Source organism: Natator depressus, chromosome 3, assembly GCF_965152275.1.
Source record: "Natator depressus isolate rNatDep1 chromosome 3, rNatDep2.hap1, whole genome shotgun sequence".
NCBI classification, from domain to species: domain Eukaryota; kingdom Metazoa; phylum Chordata; order Testudines; family Cheloniidae; genus Natator; species Natator depressus.
In genome coordinates this window covers 97,822,803-97,845,233 of record NC_134236.1, presented here as the reverse complement: position 1 = coordinate 97,845,233, position 22,431 = coordinate 97,822,803, and the positions used below count along the sequence as shown (strand labels likewise).

The following is a 22,431-nucleotide window of genomic DNA, read 5'->3' as shown; positions in this document are numbered from 1 at the left end:
GTGCAGCATACCTGATAGACTTCCCCACACCTTCACCTATGTCTCTGTGCCAAAAGACACCACTGAGGCCAAGAGCTTAGTGTTCATAAAGGGATTGGCAATTAGAAAGAATGCCATGCCTGAGCTCAACTGTGTCTTTAGGGAAGGGGGCGGTCTCTCAGCTATTTAGTATTCCTGAGGGCCACAATCTCCACAGCAGTTGCGGTTCCGTGCGTGCTTACCTGCTGTGATTTCTTTGTTGACTGATCTTGTCAGTGTACAAGTGAAAAGTCTGGGCTAATAAAAACATTTACTGTTTGTTACCTTAAATCTAAGGGTTTAATTCAAGTGTGTGTACTACCCTATTGTGGCACCAAAGCTGCTTTGGCATCAGCTCATAGAAGCCACCTGGGAGAGACCATTCATCCTGCTTAGCGCTTTCATGAGAGCTGCTATCTTATGAGAAAGGAACATCCATTCTTAAATCCAGAGATTGCCATCCAACACAGCAGTAATCAGTCACATAAAAATGGATAAAGGGAGAGGAAATGTAGCTTCTCCCCTGCCCCCCCCCCCCCGACATTTCTGGTAACAAACATTCCTTTATATTCATACACATTTGCAACCATGGTCTGGAAGAGTTAGAATAAGAATGTGGTTCCAACATACTGCAGCAAATGAAATAGATGCTTTCAGGATGATTGAATGAAGAAAATGGAAATGAGCTTAAAAATATATTAAAATAATCACAGAAGACAGTTGGCTCAAAGCAGAAAGGCAGTACTGGTCTAAGCTTGAATGCTAGGAATGTAAAAAAGACAAAAACAAATGGAGAACAAATACATTAGAAAACGCTTGGGTTTCCATCCAAAATATTGAGCTGTTCAAAAATAATGTCCGCAGGAAAAAAAATTAGATGAAAACAGGGATGTGGAATAAATACTAAGCACAGCAAAAGGCAAAAAACTGGTAGGTATAGTAGTTTTAAATTAGTATTGTAATGTTCATTTAAACTTTTCTCATTCCTTTATTTTAGTTGATCAGTGGTTCATTGGGAAGCTACTTATATTAGTTCATCCTCCTTCGCCAACAAGTTTACTTGTCTAGAAGCTAAGAAAGCAATGTTTTCTAGTGGTTAGAGCAGGGAACTGGGAACCAGGACTCTAGTTCTATTTTCATCACTCCCTGTGATTCATTGGCAGGTTACTTAAATTCGCTGTGCTTCATCTTATTTATCTATAAAAGGGATGAATTAATAATATGTGCTTCTATAGCACGTTTCATGCAAGATCCTTATATCTGTTGATGATTTAAGCCTCACAACATACCTGTGAAATAAGTATTTTAAAATCATTTTACAGATTTACATATGTATAAGAATGTCCTTACATACTTCCTATCCATAGCTCTCTTTTATTTACCAACCTTAGGCTAGATGTCATAGTATTTCAGAGGCATGTGGGAAGGGTCAGTTAAATTAGTTAATTAGGCAGGCCAGAAAAGAATTTGAAGGGCAACTAGCCAAAGACTCAAAAACTAACAGCAAAAACTTTTGTGAGTACTTCAGAAGCAGGTAGCCTGCCAAACAGTCAGTGGGGCCATTGGACAATCAAGGTGCTAAAGGAGCAATCAAGGAAGATAAGGCCATTGTGGAGAAGCTAAATTAATTATTTGCATGGGTTTTCACTGCAGAGGATGTGAGGGAGATTACCACACCTGAGCCATTCTTTTTAGGTGACAAATCTGAGGAACTGTCCCAGAGTCACATGTTAGTAGAGGTGGTTTTGGAATGAATTGATAAAGTTAACAATAAGAAGTCACCAGGACCAGATGGCATTTGCCAAGAGTTCTGAAGGAAATCAGAGGTAGTTACAGAGCTACTAACTGTGGTGTGTAACATATAATTTAAATCAGCTTCTGTACAAGATGACTGGAAGATAGCTAATGTGACACCATTTTTTTAAAAAGGCTTCAAAAGCGTTTCTGGCAATTACAGGCTGATAAGCCTAACTTCTGTACCAGACAAATTGGTTGAAACTATAGTGACGAACAGAATTATCTGACACATGGATGAACACGATTTGTTGGGGAAGAGTCAATACAGCTTTTGTAAAGGGAAATCACGCCTCAACAATCTATTAGGGGGTCAACAAACGTGATCCAGTGGCTATTGTCTACTTGGACTTTCAGAAAGCCTTTGAATTATTTGCTCCCTTCCCCACATACCAGGAAAGGAGAGGTGAGATGAGGATATGCCCAGGAGGAGGCCATTGGAGATTTTTCTCCCCTCTCCATATGCAACAGGAGGGAAGCTGGACCAGTGGTCACTGGCAGGCCCATCACCCTTTTGGCAGCATCTAGTACTATTCCTAACAGTTCCCAAATAGTACAGTGTGCCAGGCTGTTGCAGATGGGAGAAAGAAATTGGGTTAACAGAATGGGATTGCATAACCAGGACAAATATGGCAGTTATGAATCATAGCTCACAGTCTCCCACCTGGTCTTGGAGCATGGAATTGCCTGGTTTAGAGAAGGAATGTTGGACACAATTCTGGAGTTTTCTCTTTATCTTTTTTGAAAATAGCTGTCATATCTTTAACTTTCACCTGGACAGTTACCGGAGACATTCAGAAAAGATACAACAGCTCCTCTGTGTGCTGGCACCTCTAACAGTGCATAGCACTCCTCTGGCATTGAACTTAAGTATCAACACTGGATATGCGTTCAGATGAATCCATGATTTGAAAGTCCAAGGGCAAACAAAACCCTAAATCCGTGACTTCCAGAGACCTCCATGACATTCTCTGCTTCAGCCCCAGGGGCTGCAGGACTCTGGAGCTGACAGCCAGTGGGGCCCTCCGGCGACAGCAGTGACGGGGTCCCCTGCAAGGTTCCAGCGACAGGTGACAGACTCCTGAGGGGGGCCCTCCTCAGGTTTCCAGCGATGGGCGACAGCCTCGTGTGGGGGGAGGTGAACGCCTCTAGCGAGCGGCTGGGGTGTCCCATTTTCTCTTTGGGATATATGGTCACCCTGCAGCTCCCGGCCGCAGGATGGAGGGGGAACCCCACAGCTGCCAGCCGCCACGGTGGTGGGGAAAACCATGGAGTCGCAGCAGCAGAAGTCACAGATAGGTCACGGCTTCCGTGAATTTTTATTTATTGCCTGTGACCTGTCTGTGACTTTTACTAAAAATAACCATGTCAAAATCTTAGCCTTATTGATAACTATCACCAGCCATTGGTGTAGATATATATCAGTGATCACTTGCAATATGCCAGAGCTCTGGCAAGTTTAAAAACATGCCAACAATACGAACAGGCCACAACGGTAATTACTCCCAAGTTGACCACCTGTGACTTCTACAGGAAAGTTTGTCATTGAAAAAGTTATTCCGTAAACTGATTATGGTACAGATAATAGTGGAGTGTAGCATACCCTGTTTTACTAGGACTTTGTTAGTGGAAGTATAGTCTATCTCACATACTTATATGTCCCCCACCATTCTGAGCACCTCACAATCTTTAATGTAGTTGTCCCCATTTTACACATGAACCTGGGTCTCTCAAGTCCTATTGGGCCATTCTATCTTCTTGGCCAGTTGGTTCTGTATAGTCATATTATAATCCAAGAATTTAGCAACTTTACTTGATTGGTTTAACAGAGAATATTTATAATTAAAGAATCCAAACAGCATTTGTTATATTTACTCCAGTCTGTTGTGCTCTTACCATAAAGAACCTGCAAAAATCAATTCCAGCCATTCCGTGGGCTGCAAGTGCTCCACACTGACTGAAATTTTGCTTTTTGTTTGTTAGAGATCAACAAAAATTCCTTTTGGTATGAAAGAGCTAAATGCTTAAATTCCATGCTTGTCCTAAGTGGTCTTTCAAGTCCTGTTGTCCTAGGTGGTTATCTTTCTCAGACTGAGCTGTTAAAAAATCTCTTTTTTCATTGAATTAGAAAATGTTGTACAGTGACCAGTATTATGGAGGATGGTGAAAAATAATTCCATGATAATACCTTGTCTTGTATGAGTCATTGAGCATTACTAATGATCAGCAGGCAATGATGTCCAATTTGTTTTCTAATCTTTCACTTGCTGATGTTCTTTATTGCCATAGCAATAATAGTAAAAAAAGGCTGTTAATGCATACTGCCACACACAATTTAAATTGTCAGATTTTTTTTGGAATAAAATTTCCATAGCTTGAGTCTATTTTGCTCTTAACTTATTTTTTTTTAACAGACAAAATTTAAAATATCAAACGTGATCATACAGGTATAATTTGGCAGTGAGTTACACAAAAAACCCAAACCTCTCTTTTTATTAGTTTATGCTTTGGAGGCTGCACTGACAGTTAAATGTAGTGTATTGTTTTTTGTGGTGACTGTGGAAATTTTGAGTCTGTGAAAGTGGGGGACTAATGGCACTGCATTAAGTCAAGCATAATAAAGGAAAGCACAGTGCAAGCTATCCCGTGCAGCTCTGCTAACACACCTGGATCATCCCTGCTTCTCTAGTCTGTCCTCTCTTGAGCAGAGACTAGCAGCTGTGCAGTAGCTTTTATTATGTGGTAGCATGTCCAGTATAGACTATAGAAGGGTCAGAAGGTTGAGATCATCAGCCTATTTTCATCTGTGAACTCAGGTTGCCATAATGAAAAACTAGTGAATTAGTCCACTTTGTTACGTACGTTTGTGTTATGTATTCTTCTTCTTCTTTGTCTTATGGTAGTCCTGAAAGGCCTATTATGCTAGGTGCTGTGCAAACAGAAATCAGAAGATCTATCAAAAAGACCAGACAGAAAAACAACTTAATTAAAAAAAAAAAACAGCTTGGGAAATCTGTTAAGTCTATACTTGGAGCACAAAAACAATTGAAACAATTCTAAAATGTGATTATTGAAATGTCATGGGCAGAAGGAGGTGTGTGATTTAAATAGAGTTTGGAGTTATAAACAGTATAAAAGATTGATCTCAGAACAAGAAGTACAAATTAATTCATCACCAACTTGGTAGCTATTTTTTTTTTTTTTTTTTAAACAGTCTCTCTCTGTTATATTCTAACGTAAGATGGAAATAGTCTGTCATGGATGAAGATAACACCTTATACTTACCTCCAGAGACAGAATTACTTGTTATTTTAGGAGAAGTTTTCCATAGCTATCCCTGTAAAATGAACCCTTTCCCTGCTGCTGTGTGTGTCATTGTAGAATATATATACGTGTGCATGCACATGCGTACACACACACACACACCTTTTTTTATTTATTTAGGGTAGAAGAGGCAAACACAAGGTTTATGGCCTCAAGTCTTACAGCTATTTTCAATATACCATGAAAAGTCAGAAATGGACTGAGAGCTCACAGGTGAACTGGTGTTGGCCACTCAGTAAAGGGTGACATTGGTGGCTGTAAAACGTAAAATCTTCATTGATATAGATTGCAGATGACACACAAATTGGGGGAGTGGTAAATAATGAAGAGGACAGGTCACTGATACAGGGCAATCTGGATTTCTTAGTAAACTGGTCACAGGCAAACAATATGCATTTTAAAACAGCTATGTGTAGATGTACATATCTAGGAACAAAGAATGCAGGCCATATTTACAGGATTGGGGGCTCTGTCCTGGGAAGCAGTGACTCTGGAAAAGATTTGGGGGTCATGATGGATAATCAGCTGAACATAAGATCCCAATGTGACCTTGTTGCTAAAAGAGCTAATGCGATCCTGGGATGCAGGAAACAGGATATTCTCGAGTAGGGGTAGAGAGGTTATTTTGCCTATGCATTTGGCATTGGTCTGACATCTGCTGAAATACAGCGTTCAGTTCTGGTGCTCCCAATTCAAGAAGGATGTTGATCTACTAGAGAGGGTTCAGGGAAGAGGCACAAGAATGATTAAAGGATTTTTAAAAATGCCTTATATTGATAAACTTAAGAAGATCAATCTAGCTTAAAAAAGAGACGGTTAAGGGGTGATCTGATTACAGTCTATAAATATCTACATGGGGAACAAATATATAATAATGAGCTCTTCACTCTAGCAGAGAAAGGTATAACTCAATCCAGTGGCTGGAAGTTGAAGCTACAGAAATTCAGACAGGAAACAGTGTAAATTTATAATGGTGATTCCAGTTAATCATTGGAACAATTTACCAACGGTGGTGATGGATTCTCCATCAATGGCAATTTTTAAATCAAGATGGGATGTTTTTCTAAAAGATCTGCTCTAGGAATGATTTTGGGGACGTTCTATGACCCGTATTATACAGGAGGTTAGACTAGATCAGGGTTTCTCAACCCACATGTCGGGACACAAAATTGGGCCGCCAGAATGTTTCAAAGGGTCGCGTGACAGCAGGTCCATAACCAGGGTAGGGCAAGTGGGGCAGCCACCCAGGGCGCAAAGCTGAGGGAGTGAGAGGGAATGCCAGAAAAAATGCAATGGGGGTAGAGCCCTGCAGCGGGTATGATATTGCCACCCTTACTTCTGCGCTACTGCTGGCAGTGGTAGTGTTGCCTTCGCAGCTGGGTGGCCGGAGCGAGGTGGCTGCTGGCTGGGGCGTTCATGTTGTTTGTGGCGCAGGTGGACTAATGTTTTAATCCCACTCTTGCCCCACCCATGCAATGCCCACCTGCTCCTGCAATGTTTGTTGAATTTTTATCCCACTGTCATAATAGTGGGAGCGAGATAAAAATTCAACAAACAACGAGGGAGCAGGTGGGAGTGGGTACTCTGGGGATGGAGCAGGATTAAAAAAATAGTCCCTTGCAGGGCGCTAGTAGGGGGCATAAATATGCTTGCTCACCGTGGGCACTAAAATGCCTAGTTACAGCACTGCATAGCAGCTCTCGTGCCTCCTGTCCTACAGGGCGGGCTGGGCTCGCCTCCCTACTCCAGGCACTGCAATCTCTGTGGTCCCACTGCTACTCAGGCTTGGCCCAGCCATCATGATGACGGGAGTCCGGATAGGCCAAATTTGAGTGAGGGGCAGTGCAACCCCATTAGCCAGGTCACAATTCCACTCTCACAAATTTAGTCCCGTGAGGGAGAGTGGGGCCAAACCTGAGTGGCGCTGCAACCCTGGAGGTTGCAATGCCTTGAATGGAGAGCCAAGCCCAGCCATACGCACAGCACAGGTGCTGTAGGAACCACCACTGTGGGATGAGTGCTGGGCAGGACCCCGCCCCCAAGATGCAGGACCTGACTGAAACTGCCCCAGGGCCTCCTCCCCCAGACTATTTACTGGGTCACAACAGGTCATAAACATTTACAGATGAGCCCAAAAAGGTTGAGAGCCACTGGCTGAGATCTCAATGGTCACTTCTGACATTGGAAGCTATGAAAGACAAACACGTCAGTAGCATCATTGTTCACCCTTCACTCTTTTTATTTAGGTTCTGAAAAGTGTGTGCATATATAATAATTAATTTGCTGTATTTTTAACAAACACATGTCCATTCACTCTATACACGACTTAAAAGCCAGCTATCAAAAATTCTCTTTATTATGAATAAACTTTGGTTCGGGTTCAGATCAGAGCTGCTTTCCCAGAAAGAACCCTTAGGATTGACAAAAAGTTCCTTTGGCTTTTTGTCCTATTCTGAGAACAGAAACATTGCAGCATGTCTCTCAATGGTCTTTCTTCGGCTATGTCTACACTAGCACTTATGTCGCTCAGGGCTGTGAAGAAGCCACCCCTCTGAGTGACATAAGTTACATCAACCTAAGTGCCGATGTGGACAGCGTTATCTCGGCGGGAGAGCTTCTCCCGCCCACATAGCTACTGCTGTTGCGGTTGGATTAATTAAGTCAACAGGAGAGCTCTCTCCCGTCACATTAAAGCAGCTACGCGAGAGATTACAGCAGCGCAGCTGCACTGGTGCACCTATGCTGCTGTAAGCTCTCTAGTGTAGCCATAGCCTTAGTCTCTTATGGTCCTCTCCTTGTTCCCTTTATACTGGTTCTTGTCTAACAGGCATCTGTAGTTTTAAAAGCACTTGCAGGAAAATGGTATAAATATGTGTTATGTCTTCTGTGTGGCAACGGGACACTCCAGTGTTTTCTTGGGCAAAGGCAGGACTGAGCTAGGAAGTTATAAAGCAATAATCATACTCAAACCCTTTCCATAGATCTCCTGGGAACAGTTTTCTTGACCTCATATGATAGCATCCAACAGACTTTTTCCTCACGTTAGCTGCCTCCAGCTAACACAGATCTTTCCCCCCAGGTCCTTGTGAAATCATTTGTGGACAATTATGCCCTGTTAGAAACTTCTTTCCATGGGGAGGAACTTTCTGTAATTTTTAGATTTAGATCTTCGTCAGTAAAAATACAGGGTTGCTGTAAAGTTACAGTTGTAACTATCTGGTTGTTTTTCACATACACGAACACAACAAAGTATAGCTCCCAGGAAGAGACACTCTATATACCAAAAGAACGAGGAATACTTGTGGCACCTTAGAGACTAACACATTTATTTGAGCATAGTCTTTCATGGGCTAAAGCCCACTTCATCAGATGCATGCAGTGGAAAATACGATAGATAGCCAGTCCTCGCTTACAGACAGCCCCCCAAACTGAAGCAAATACTCACCAGCAACCACACAACAAAAACACTAACCCAGGAACCTATCCTTGCAACAAAGCCCGTTGCCAACTCTGTCCACATGTCTATTCAAGGGACACCATCATAATCACAAAAGCCACACTATCAGGGGCTCGTTCACCTGCACATCTACCAATGTGATATATGCCATCATGTGCCAGCAATGCCCCTCTGCCATGTACATTGGCCAAACTGGACAGTCTTTACACAAAAGAATAAATGGACACAAATCAGATGTCAAGAATTATAACATTCAAAAACCAGTCGGAGAACACTTCAACCTCCTTGGACACTCAGTTACAGACCTAAAAGTCGCAATCCTTCAACAAAAAAACTTCAAAAACAGACTCCAACGAGAAACTGCAGAACTGGCATTAATTTGCAAACTGGCCACCATTAAATTAGGCTTGAATAAAGACTGAGAGTGGATGAGTCGTTACACAAACTAAAAAGAAAAGGAGTATTTGTGGCACCTTAGAGACTAACGAATTTATTTGAGCATAAGCTTTTGTGAGCTACAGCTCACTTCATCATGCATCCGATGAAGTGAGCTGTAGCTCACGAAAGCTTATGCTCAAATGAATTTGTTCGTCTCTAAGGTGCCACAAGGACTCCTTTTCTTTTTGCAGATACAGACTAACACGGCTGCTACTCTGAAACAAACTAAAAACTATTTCCCCATGCTAATTTCCCCTCTACTGTTACTCACAGCTTCTTGTCAACTGTTTGAAATGGGCCATCCTGATTATCACTACAAAAGTTTTTTTTCCTCCTGCTGATAATAGCCCACATTAATCGATTAGTCTCGTTAGAGTTGGTATGGCAACCCTCATTTTTTCATGTTCTCTGTGTGTGTGTGTGTATATATGTGTATATATATATGTATCTTCCTACTGTATTTTTCACTGCATGCATCTGATGAAGTGGGCTTTAGCCCATGGAAGCTTATGCTCAAATAAATTTGTTAGTCTCTAAGGTGCCACAAGTATTCCTCGTTCTTTTTGCTGATACAGGCTAACACGGCTACCACTCTAAAATCTGTATACCAAGATTAACTGGAGAAGACTCTTGCAACCAATAGGAAACCTGTAAAACGAAGGGTTCATCATAGAAAGACCTGATATATCCATAACAATACTGATGCTTTTGTATGCCACTATAATTATATCGGCCACTATAATTATGTATATATGGTTATTAGTTGTTCTGGAAGAGAAGTCCTTTTCCTCAGACTGGTGTAGAGTAAACAGCTAGAAAACCTCAGTAATTAACTTTGTTTATTGAGCAGGTCATTCCAGTCTCATCTAAGGGTTCTTAAATTACTTTAAGGGTGGAATTTCCAAACATGCTCAGCGTAGGCCTAACTTTTCTCCCATTGAAATCTGTGGTAAAACCCATTGAGTCAGTGGGAGCTTAATTAGATGAAACCTGAGTGCTTTTGCAAATCTCTTAAGTATCCAGCTTCAGGTCTGTGGCTTTTCTGTGACTGTTTCACTTGAAAGGTTAATCTTACAAGATCCCATTTCTCTGCTGAAGAACTGGATTGGATCTGAAAGGGAGAAAATAGCTGAGGTGTGATCATTTTCTGCTGTGTGTTTCCTTCCAGAAATGGCAGTCTCTCTTTGGAAAAGTTTACTCCAAACCACAAAGAGTAGACTGTTCCTGCAAAGAGGTGTGTCACTTTATAATGGTGTCCATGGCTTTGAGGAAGAAGCGATAAAGAAGAAACTTCAGCAGTTTGGTGGTGGATCCATCAACCTTTCTAAGGAAGACCATGGCATTAGAGTCCTGACCTTGAACAACCCAAAGCAAATGAATGCGTTCACAGGTACTGACAATGTGTGAGGATTTTTTTTTTCTTTTGCAGTTACCCTAGAGTTTTGCTGGTCTCACTTTGATCTCTTTTCTATTGTTGGATTTAGCATGCGGGTGCTGGGGGGACTTGGTAGCTTGTGATATACAGGAGGTCAGACTAAGTGGTCTAGTGGTCCCTTTGGGTCTTTAACTATATGACTCTGAAAAATTATGCCCATAACTATGTCACAGTTAGAAATAAGAGGTCATGACTTTTGATAAGAGATACATTAACTGATTACTGTTCTGCACGATAACTCCGTAATAAACATAAAAACACAAGAAACTTTAGACACCGGACAAAGCCATCTGTCAGAACATGCTTGCCCTTTTTTCAGTCAGCTCAATCCTTCCTTCCTGCTCTTTCTCTTTATACTTTGTTCCTTCCATCCATCCCAGCTGTTCTAGAAGCAAATAAAAATAATTGTGTCTTTCAACTCAAAACACTTGACAAATGTTGGCAGATATCATGATGCCCATTTTGTAGATTGGGAAATTGAGGTGCAAGGAGGACTTGAACATAGTTTCTCCAACTTGCTTTCTACTCTCCATCACCCAGCACTTTATAGTTTGGCCTTTTCCAACCACATATACCAACCTGTCCACCCTTTCTTCTTCCATCAGTTTTACACGTAACATACCAACTTATTTACTAAAGGATGAACATTCTCAGCCCAGTTAGAAACATCCTAAAAGTTGTTTTCATATATCCTTATGGTCTGTCTGCCCCTACTCTTATCGTAGAACTCTGGATTCTCCCATGAGGAACTTTCCAGTTGGGCAAATTAATTGCAGATTATATTCTTTATTCTTAGATTAGTTAATAAAGGGAGTTTTCAGACTAAAGCCTACGGTTCTCAGTATCTCCAGCCTACATCAGTCAGTACCTACAACATATACGGTATTATACCCATAGTATGTCTGACATCATATGAACAGGGCTGTACGTCTATTTACTGTGTCAATTTAAGCGTATTTAAGAACAGGACATTCTAGTGATGCTGCTCTAGTGGATAATACAGGGAACTGGGTTAAAGACTTGTGGACTTTATTGTAATCGCTGTCATGGACTTGCTGTGTGTCCAATGGGCACGTCACTAACCCTCTGTGTCTGAATTCCCCACTTTTAAAATGAGGATATAAATCCTTACAGACTTACCATATCTCTTCTCTCATTTGCATTCCCCGGGAAAAATGTGCCAAAAAAATAATAATGATCACATGAACATTCTAAAGGCAGCCCACATCACTGCAGAAGCAGTAACAACAGCCATAATCCTGGGAATGCCTGGGAGCTGCTGAAGGATACCTAGTAGCAGGAGTAGGTGATAGAACTAGAAAATTAGGAGAAAGTTATGAAATGCCAGTTTTAAGGTTGTCTGTGCAATCTTAATTCATGTCAGGATCCTGACAAAGGCATTCAGGGCTAATGGTCAGAGCAGTGTCAAACCCGAGCCTTAGAGTGGTGAAGGAGTTAGAAGTCAAGTGCCAGGCCGAGGTTGATATCAAAGGTTAGAGTCCAAGTCAGGTGTCAGGGTCTAGGTCAGGAAGTGAAGTCCAAATTAAGCCAAGGTCAAAACCAGGAGTTAAGAGCAGAAAGCAGAAGTTAAGGTCATGGCAGCTACAGAAGATCTGCCCTGTTGCCTGGACACTTCCTGGAACACCATTTGGGTTTATATAAGGCGGGGAGTCAATCAGGAGACATGAAGCTACTGCCTGTCGGACCCCTTGAGGCGGGACTTCCTGTGGTTTGTGTATGTAGATAGTCATGGATAGTGCAGCGAGCAGTGACTGCTGCTGCTGGGTGGCAGTGTGGAGGTGTTTGCTGCCGACAGCTCTGTAGCCCTAGCTTTGAGACTTGCTAAGCCTTACAGTTCAGCCCCCTTATGCATATACATCACAGTACAGACTTTAATTACACAATCATATGCTGTGTTTTTCACAGGATCCCTGCCTCATTCAGTACATCCAGGACATACAAGGGGGCTGAATTAAGGTTGTATGGATACCCGTAAATCTGGCACTTCCTAACGTTTGGTTCTCTTAATTTTTTTATGTAATATATCAATGTAGGCACATTAAGTTTATTTTTAGCCAATTTAATATGCATGAAAAGTTCTAGACTGACAGCCTTGGAAATTTGTATTTATCCATGAAACAGGCACAGCTAGAAAGCTTCCCCACCAGTGTGCCTCCAAATCCTCACCTCAAGGAAGACCCTCTAGGAGATGAGATGACAGTTAATTCATTCTCTGTGTTAATTCAGTCCTTCGCCTTCAGCTGAGTGGAATATGTTATTGCAGCTCTTTAATTCACTAGCTATTTGCTGATCACTACAATGTATTACAATAGGCGGGACTAGTTGTTCTAACTATTATTAAGTTGGTCCAACACTCCACATTATAAGACTGTTTTTGGTTGCTTGTAATTTTGCTTGTCAGCCTCAGGCTGAATTATTATTATTATTATTAATTTTATTTTTGAAAATTTCAGTCAAAACAATTCATCCGTTTCAGAGAATGAAGCTAGGGAAAAATGTTGTTTTGTCCACATTAAATTTTTTTTACTTTTTATTTGAAAAGCTCTCGTGCTCCCATGCTTTTGAATAGGGACTTGAAATATAGAAGAGGACGGCCTTTGTGTCAGGATATGCCTTTTGGTGTCCACATTAAAATCCACCCAAATATGGCTGAGTTATAAGCCTTAAAAAAAAAAAAAAATGCAGTTTGCACATGCTCAGTAGGGATTTCTTTGATTTTAGCAGCTAAATTCCCCAAGGATTCTGTCTACCCTGGCATGCTTCAGCCTTGAGATGAGCAGAACTTTCCATGCAATTTCAGCTCTGGATAGCAGGCCATGCCAGGTCTGGGCATCTGAACTGAGGGCAAGGGAGCCTTTCTCTCAGGTACTCTGTGAGACCCTGCTCTGCCTTGGCAGCTTGGGGGAAGAAGCTGCATGATTTGGAATCGGGGACAAAGAACAGGAGCTGTGGAGGGAAACTGGAACTGGATGCTGGGGGTGAGAAAGGGTGTGGGAAACTAGGACTTGGAGTTGGTGTTGTGGGAGGCTTGGACTGGCTGGGCTAGGAGACTAGGACTTGGGAGCCAGGGAGGGAAATAGGGTTTGGGAGCTGATAGATGTGGGAGGGAAGACTGAAATCAGTTGAGGAGCTGGGGGGAGACTGGGACGAGCTGGATGGTGGAGGGAATTGGGAATGGCTGGACAAATGGACTGGGGATAGAAGCCTGACAAATGGAAATGGGCCTACCTAGGTGAGGAGAATGGGACCAGAGTGAGGAGTCCGAGATGGAGAAGAGAGAAGGCTGGAACAGGAGCTGCTTAGAGAGGGCAGAGCAGAAGCTCTGTCATGGATCTAAAGGTTCCAACCTCACTGATAACTGACATCAATGGTAATATGATGCCAGCATGATACAATTTCTGGGTTTTTTTTCTTTTTCAGTTTGCTTTTTTAAAACCCTAGGAAATTACACGAACATATCTACGTTGTTAAGGTTGCGAAATCAAGCACTGAAAAGTTAGGAAATGCCAGAATTATGCTTGTCTGTGCAACCTTAATTTGGCCCCCTTCTGTGTATGGATTATGATACAGTCTTTGATTACATGCTCACATATTTTTTCCAAATTTCATTCCTTTTTTGTGTGTGTAATTATTTATATTATGGTAGTGCAGAGTCGTCAAGAAACCAGTGCTCATTGTGCTAAGCAACCTACAAACACAGTAAATTATAGTCCTTGCTCCAGAAAGGTCTTGTCAGAAAGAGCCTATCCTTGGATACCTGGCTTCTCTAAATAGTCATACATGTGTGTGTAATATATATAAAATGCACACTTTTGTTAGAAAGCTTAAAAATATCACTAACAAACTGTAGCATAAAAACTGTTTGCCAAACATTTACTTTATACAGCAAGTTTTGTCTTAGGAATAATGTTTATTCTGTGCTTGAACAACTCATGGAACAGAAAGCTGAGCAAGAATATGTTGGCAAATAGCTAATGGGCAATATGGATATAGTCTTGCTATTTTTTTTTTCTAGTTAGAATCTGATAGCCTCCTGTTTGAAATGCTCTTTGGAAACAAATGTTCATAATATCAGCTTAAGCCTAGTGAAACCAATTTCAGCAGCCCAGACATCTTTGTTGAATTCTAGTTTGACCAAGGTTGAAAGGGAAAGGAGCCAAGCTGTAAGGGTAGTGAGATAGTTTTTAACTGTCTAGACTCCAAAAATGGTATCATATTTGATTTTTTTTTTAAAGTTAGCACATTGATCTACTCTGCTGCAAAACAGGAGTAAGCCAGTGTTCACCAGGTGACTTTTAGTGCACAGTAGCAGGGACCACATGCACAGTTAGTGTGCAACACGCTAGTGCTCTGTAGATTTACACCTCAACCTTCTGCACACTAACTGTTCACCAAGGCAAGACCTGAGTTATTAACAATGAATTCTGCTTATAACTTGGCCTCTGGATGTTCATTTACCAGTTAACACATATTTGCTGTGTATATGTGCTGATCTTTTTGTACCCCCATTTTAATTGCCTTAGGGAGGGGAGAGGGTCCATGTTCACCATCACTAGCTTCCTTCCTGATGATCTCCTTGACTTTGACTGTGTGTTTCTTCTTTCATCTGTTGACTATGGTTCTGGTCCAGGAAAGCACTTAAAAGCTTAACTTTAAGCATGAGTAGTTTCACTAAAGTCAAGTTACTCTTTCTATAAATGCAGCATGAGCATTGTGGAATATCCTTCCTTCACTAAAAATTCCTCAGGACGTCAGAAACTGAATTGTCCACCAAAAATGCTATGCATGTCATTACTTCTCTAGGGAAGTGAGTAGTATTTTGATGTCATTATAACATATGCTTAATATTAATCTCATAGAAGTGCCTTACAAGTCACCACTCAAAGTTAAGCATGTGCTTAAGGTCTCTGATGTTCTATGCCAGACGTTGACCCAATATCTCAAGGTGTTGTTTTACTTTAAATGTTTCCAGCAATCATTTACTAATTCTCTGTTGGTATAAGGTATTCTTGGTGGTGCACAATTGAAATATCAAGCAGTACAGTAAGATTACACTCTGATTGTGTCCCTATTGACACAGTTGTGCTTTTCTCCCCTAATGACAGGCACTATGATGCTAGAACTCCAGGAGAGGGTAACTGAACTGGAAAATTGGAAGGATGGGAAAGGTTTTATCATCCATGGTGCAGAAAATACCTTTTGCTCAGGATCTGATTTGAATGCTGTCAGAGCAATGTCCAGCTCAGAGGCAAGTTTATTATTATATTATTATGTATTACTATTATTTTCTTTGTGTTACCATACCACGTGGGAGCCTCTTTCATAGAAGAGCACCTCATTGTTCTAGGCACTGTACAAACACAGAACAACAAAATGGTCCCTGGCACAAAGAGCTTATAATTTAAGTATATGATGAGACAACAGATGGATACAGACAAGTGCGTAAGCAAAGAAACAATGATAAAATATTAGCGTGATCAGCGGTAGTATCAGCACATTAGTGGCCAAGTGATTAATATACATTTTATTTTTGGTAGAAGGTGCAATCTTTGATGTTCTGAGGAACTCTTTTTTTCAAGCAAGGATGTTCCACAGTGCTCGTGCTGCGATTATACATAGAAATCTCCATTTATGTCACATGAGTGTTGTTATAATAAGTAAAAAGTAGCTGAAAGGTCTTTGCAAACCAAATGTGTGCCAACTTGTTCTTGTAGTTTGCAGATTAAGCTTTCTCTTTCATTCCATATTTAATAATTCTCGAAGTGTCTATTTCCATGTAAAGTTTCTTTGACATTCAGCATTCTGTTTATACAAACTGGATCCACTGCAACAGGAGGGAAGGCTGAGGTAAAATGGTCCTCAGTAGACTTACTGAGAGGAATGGAGTGGATAGGTATTGATACGATCTTGTTCAAAGAAAGTACTTTCTCTCCAAGAAGCCAAATCACATACAAGAACTAAAATAAAACCACAAAAGCCACAGAACTGGCCTGAGAACACTTCAAATACACTTTTGGCTTAATGACCTTGGCTGTATTCAAACCAATTTTTCAGATGTGAGAGATTGTTTAAAATTGCCGATCCCTGAAACATCCATCCACTGGGATTGAATATCTCTGAAAACGCTAAAGCTGTATAGCATGAGGAATAACATTTGCTTTTAATCCAGTCTTGCAGAACTCTACTCATTAATGAAGGGTGGAACATTAGGTTTTTGATCATCCGCATGGTGAAGGTGGGGGAATAGCTTTTGTGTCTGGTCCAGTACTTTTTTCATTGCATTTTTGCATGGTGGCTTTTCTCCATGGCATTTCTTTTTTTTTTTTAATGCAATTATTGAAAAACAATTTTTTATTTGAGTAATTTTCTGATTTGTTTTCTGTGATTTTTGTAGATCCATCACAAATCTTGCATTTTTCCTTTGGTACAGAGAGGCAGAAAGATGGCCCAGAAAATTGAAGGATTTTCATGCCCTCTAGTGGCTCCTCCTCCCTGCCTATTTAATCGCTTCTAATCTGAAAATAAAAAATGATAGCACAGAGGTAACGCTGGCTAGGAGGCAGCCCCTGTTCTTTCCTGGGACAAAGTGCTTTCTGCATGGGTGTCATTGGCTTGTTGACCAAATTACAGAAAACAAATGAGCAGGAATGGCACGTTTAAAAAAAACTTGTTTTTCTGTGACTTTGCCTGCAGGAGCAGACCCTAGCTTAAGAACAGCAATACCCTTACTCTGCAGAAAACCACAGAGATACAGCTAACTGAAACAGAGGGGAAGCTCTAGTACAGTGGTTCCCAAACTTGTTCCGCGGCTTGTGCGGGGAAAGCCCCTGGCAGGCCGGGCCGGTTTGTTTACCTGCCGCGTCCGCAGGTTCGGCCGATTGCGCCTCCCAGTGGCCGCGGTTCGCTGCTCCAGGCCAATGGGAGCTGCTGGAAGTGGCGCAGGCCGAGGGATGTACTGGCCGCCGCTTCCAGCAGCTCCCATTGGCCTGGAGCAGCGAATTGCGGCCACTGGGAGCCACAATCGGCCGAACCTGCGGACGCGGCAGGTAAACAAACTGGCGCGGCCCGCCAGGGGCTTTCCCCGCACAAGCGGCGGAACAAGTTTGGGAACCACTGGTCTAGAGGGGACAGGTGAGAGGAATGGAGGAAACTCGCACCTTTTCTTGATCCCTCTCTAGAAGCTGTAAGGCAGTGATTCCTGAGCTGCGATTTGTAGACTACCAGTGGTCTGTGGGGAGCTTGCTTTAGTTGAGAGCGTAACCGAGGCTATTTGACTCTTACAGGAGCAGTGATGTTCTAAGACCATCAATATGGTTTCATATTCTATTTTCTCTGTGAATGGGGTTTTCCTTCCCCCAACAAACTTACTTGTCTTTGTACCAACAAATAGTTCATTCCTATATTTTTATTTACTTTGTGCACTTTGATTCGTTTTCTTCTTACTCTGAGGATAGTAGTGAGCTGTAGCTCACGAAAGCTCATGCTCAGATAAATTGGTTAGTCTCTAAGGTGCCCCAAGTCCTCCTTTTCTTTTAGCTAAAAGTGTGATTGTTCCAGTAGCCTGCAAAGAACATGTTTCTTCTTCTGATCACGTTCTGTGTCTGGTAACCTACTTCTTCTTTTCTTTCTGTCTTATCAGAAAAGTCTGTAAATATAATTGGTCAGAGCTGAGATAAGGTTTCTGAGAGTTCTTCTCATAATCTGTCCATGTGAAATAGACAAATCTTTCTACCGCCTGATAGTTATTCTGAAAAGCTCTAGTAGGAAGAGATTTGTTTTTGTCTACTGAATCACAGACATGCTTATCAAAATGTTCCACCCGATTAATCTTTAGTTTCCGTTTTGACTTTCAGCATGAAATTAAAAGTGTACAAAAGTGCCAGTTTGAATGCAAGGACTCCACTGTGGTGCGATAAAGTATAAACAAATTCGTCAGGGACAATTTGTTTGGCTGCATCCTGTTGATGATAGCATATAAAATGCAGCACTCTGGTCTGAGCCTGAACATTGTCGTAACATCAATATCTGCAATCATATTGAATTTTTTCTTCTTGCACAATAATACTAGACATGATCAAATAGGGGCTTACTCCTGCACCAGATGGGAATGGGAGAGCTGCTATTGACTTCAATAGGTGTGAGATCAGACCTGTAATAATGGATAAAAATCTGATATCTTAAAATACAGTCATATGTACTGTGAAATGCCATTTCCAAGCAACCTTTGAGTTGTTATGGGACAGAGCCACATAAATGGACTTAAATGGAGCCATGACAGTTTACACTAGCTAAAGATCTGCTCTCATATATTAAACTGCCAGTTGTCTTCATACAAAGCAGTGGTGTCATGTTGTGCTCTCAGAAGCCCAGAAATAAATGGCAGAGTAGCTGAAATGTTCTCCCACCTAGCAGGTGGTCATTCTAGTAACTACTTAAGACATGTTGGCAGGGCAGTATGAAATAAGCTTGACCTGCATGTGCTATACTTGCTGTGAGTAGAAAACTTCAGTCAACACAGCACCTTTAACTAGCACTAAAACTGAGTCTGCAAAAAATACATATGTAAGTGAAATGGAGTTGTTTATTCATCACATTAAAATTTGTTTTACTTGGAAGACTGAAGCAAAAAATGTTTTCCTTATCCACAGATTTGTTCTGTCTCATCCACACAGCTACAGGAATAACTAGCATGCTCACTCTCTCTCTCTTAAGCAGAACTGAAACATTTGTTCTAGAAATACATATGTGCAATTCAGTGAATAGACTTTGCAAACTGAAATAAAAGGGGAGGCTAGTAGATGTCAGAATTTTTTAATTGAAACATTTTTTGACAAAAATAAAATTTTCAATGGAAAATTTTCATCTTGGTCTAAATTTTCTGGTTTTTTGAAAAGCAAAAATTTATACTGAGAACTGAAAATTTACACTCAACATTGAATTGAAAATTGAAAATTTCTTGGGGTTTGTTTTGTTTTTTCATAAAATAAATAAAATCAAAAATGTCCTGTGAGGGATAATTTGGCATTGTTTGACTAGCTCTAAATATTTTGAGTCTACTATCTTTGACAAATATTTTGTCAACTAACTACTAACAAATATTTTGTTACAACTGTGATAAATATTTTGAGTCTACTAACTTTGGCAGTCTCTTATCAACAATGGTCTTAATTTTAATCTCACGTAAATATAAATCAATAGCAACTCCATTGATATCAGTGGAGTTACACAAGAATAAATTAGTTTGAGATCAGAATCTGGGCCTTAAGAGAGCAAAAGAATTTTCTATACCTTTACTGTATCTTAGGGTGGTTTTAATCTTTTTTTTTTTTTTTTTTTTTAATTCTTTATAGGATGGAATGAACATGTGCATGTTTATGCAAAACACCTTAACCAGACTCAAGAGGTAATATTTTCTCTTTCTTCTTCTCCATGAAGAAATCATGCAAGGACTGCAATGCATTTCTGGCTACATTTTCAGAAGTGGTCTCTAAATTTACATATACAGTTTATAATAGTGCAAGCTTTTGGAGCCCAAAATCTCATATTTGTGTGTACAAATTGGGTAGTGACGTGTGTCTCTACCTCTGATTTGCACGTACAACTCTGAGTTTTATGTTTTGCAAAAATTTGCACAGATAAAATTGCAGACCTATATTCGGAGAGCAGGCTGAAGTCACTTTGAAAATCTGGGTCTTCACATTTTCTATAGTTAACTCAGTGGAGGCTGGTGAGCTTTCAAAAGTGGGAAGGCAAAACTTACACAGCCTATACAGGTGCATTATTTTATTTTTTTAGGTCAGCCACTTTATGGAAGGAACACGTGCAGATGAGGGGTATAGTAGTTCACTTTTACCACTGATAGTTTTTCATACTTGGTTTTTGTTCTCTTTTGTTTGTAGCATACCTTTAGAAATCAAGAAATAGTATTTCTAATGAGTCTGTGCTGTGGATTGTTTCTGTCCTTTATTTGTCATTTCAAGATGTCTGTTGGGGGCACTTGGAAGATAAAAGGGTTCTATATTTCCAGACAATATATGAGAGAGCATTGAGATGGGTTAACGGCCATGCTCCCCATCTTTCGGTAACCTTCCCCAGGAGATCGAAGACCTGTTATTTGTATCACAGCACTGCTTAGAGGTCTCAGGCAGAACTGGGACTCCATAAGGAAAAACTTTTTCACTAGGAGGGTGGTGAAACATTGGAATGCGTTACCTAGGGAGGTGGTGGAATCTCCTTCCTTAGAAGTTTTTAAGGTCAGGCTTGACAAAGCCCTGGCTGGGATGATTTAATTGGGGATCGGCCCTGCTTTGAGCAGGGGGTTGGACTAGATGACCTCCTGAGGTCCCTTCCAACCCTGATATTCTATGATTCTATGCATGTTGCATATTCTAATACCATCAGAATAGACAGGACAGACAAATGGTGGCATAAAGATATTATTTAACTGAAGCACAGAGAGATTAAGTGATTTACCTAAAATCTCACAGGAAGTTTGTGGTAGACCTAGGAATTGACCCCATATTTTCTGATTTCCATCTGAGTGCATTAACTACAAGACCATCCTTCTTCTCCAATAAGCTCCTTGTGCCTCGTCTCTGTGAATACGAGACATACAGGCGTTAATGCTTCTCTAAGGGATGTTTCTTAGGCACAGTTGGGGGCTGAAAATTGTTCCTGCTCCTGTGGTTTTATTCCCTGTCTACCCATGATGGAGAATTCTGAAGTTTATTTTTGAATCTAGGTTTCTTGTTTAACCTCACAATAAACTGTCCATTAACTCACTGAATTACGTTTAGTCTGGCAATTAGAGACAACCTACTGTGTAGAAATGTAAACTGGCATTGACCAATTGCTTCAATTTCCTGGTAGACCTCAAGTTGGTTAGTGTGATTAATGAAAGTATTACTGACCTTGAAGTAACAGTGGGACGAGACTCCCCCCAGCGGGTACAGGCAGATACAGCAGTCACAAAGGCTACAAACTGCTTCTGCCCTTCAGGAGTTCTGCCAGTGAAGGGCAGTTTCATTTATAAATGAGACTCTATAGGAGACGTGCGGGCAGAGGCTACCTAGAAACCATTCTGAATCACAGCATTCTTTAGGTTCCTAGCCACACTCCACCTCATCCAGCCCTGCCCACTTTCTATACTCTGATCTGAAGTCCTCCAGTAATCTAGTGTTGCTGATCCCACCACCATTTCTTAATGGCAGACTTTTTGCCACAGAGGCCCCATAGACCAGGCTTCTTCTGGTGGAAAAGGGAAGTGGATCAAATTCAGTATTTTAAAAAAGTCATCCCAGCCTTCATGTAAAGCACTCTCAACCGAAATCCTCAAGATGTTGTGATAAATGAAAGGGGGGGAGGGGTAGTTCCCTTTTACGAACACCCAGCCAGCTAGTAGCTATAAAATCCCTCTTAGTAGCTATTCTCTAATTGCTGTACCTGTAAAGGGTTAAAAAGTCTCACTGCTATGCATAGGTAAAAGGAAGCGAGTTGGCACCTGGCCAAAAGAGCCAGTGGGAAGGCCAGAACTTTTTAAAATTGAAACAAGACTCCCCTTTTGTCTGTCTGTCGTTGTTCTTGGGGAGAGGCAGACAGGGAGCAGTTATGCTGTGAAAAGCTTGGGCCAGGTATGAAAAATTATTAGTATCATACCTAGAAACTACTCATCTGAAACCCCAGATATGTAAGTAGATCAGGAAATGTCTAGGAAGACACGATTAAGTTTATCCCTTTTATTTCTTTATGGCTTGTGGATTCCTCTGTGCTAACCCCAAGTGCTTTTGTTTTGCTTGTAACCTTTAAGCAGGACCTCAAGAGAGAGATTCTTGATGCTTAATTATTGTAGTTTTTTTTTAAATCTAGCAAAAGCCTAAGTCCGAGATGTATTTTCTTCTTTTTTTATTAATAAAGTTTACCTTTTTTAAGAACAGAATTGGATTTT

The 22,431-nt window shown here is 40.9% G+C and overlaps 1 protein-coding gene across 2 annotated transcripts in view; it reads left to right on the top strand.

Annotated features, from left to right (window-relative positions):
- ECHDC1 (ethylmalonyl-CoA decarboxylase 1) overlaps positions 1-22,431 on the top strand; it is a 44,852-nt gene that overhangs the window by 6,814 nt on the left and 15,607 nt on the right. For both annotated transcript variants that reach the window (XM_074948396.1, XM_074948397.1), the window contains exons 2-4: positions 10,200-10,421; positions 15,593-15,735; positions 19,838-19,890. In XM_074948396.1, coding sequence (XP_074804497.1) covers positions 10,202-10,421; positions 15,593-15,735; positions 19,838-19,890 — 416 coding nt within the window. In that variant the 5' untranslated portion in view covers positions 10,200-10,201. The remainder of the gene's footprint in view (positions 1-10,199; positions 10,422-15,592; positions 15,736-19,837; positions 19,891-22,431) is intronic.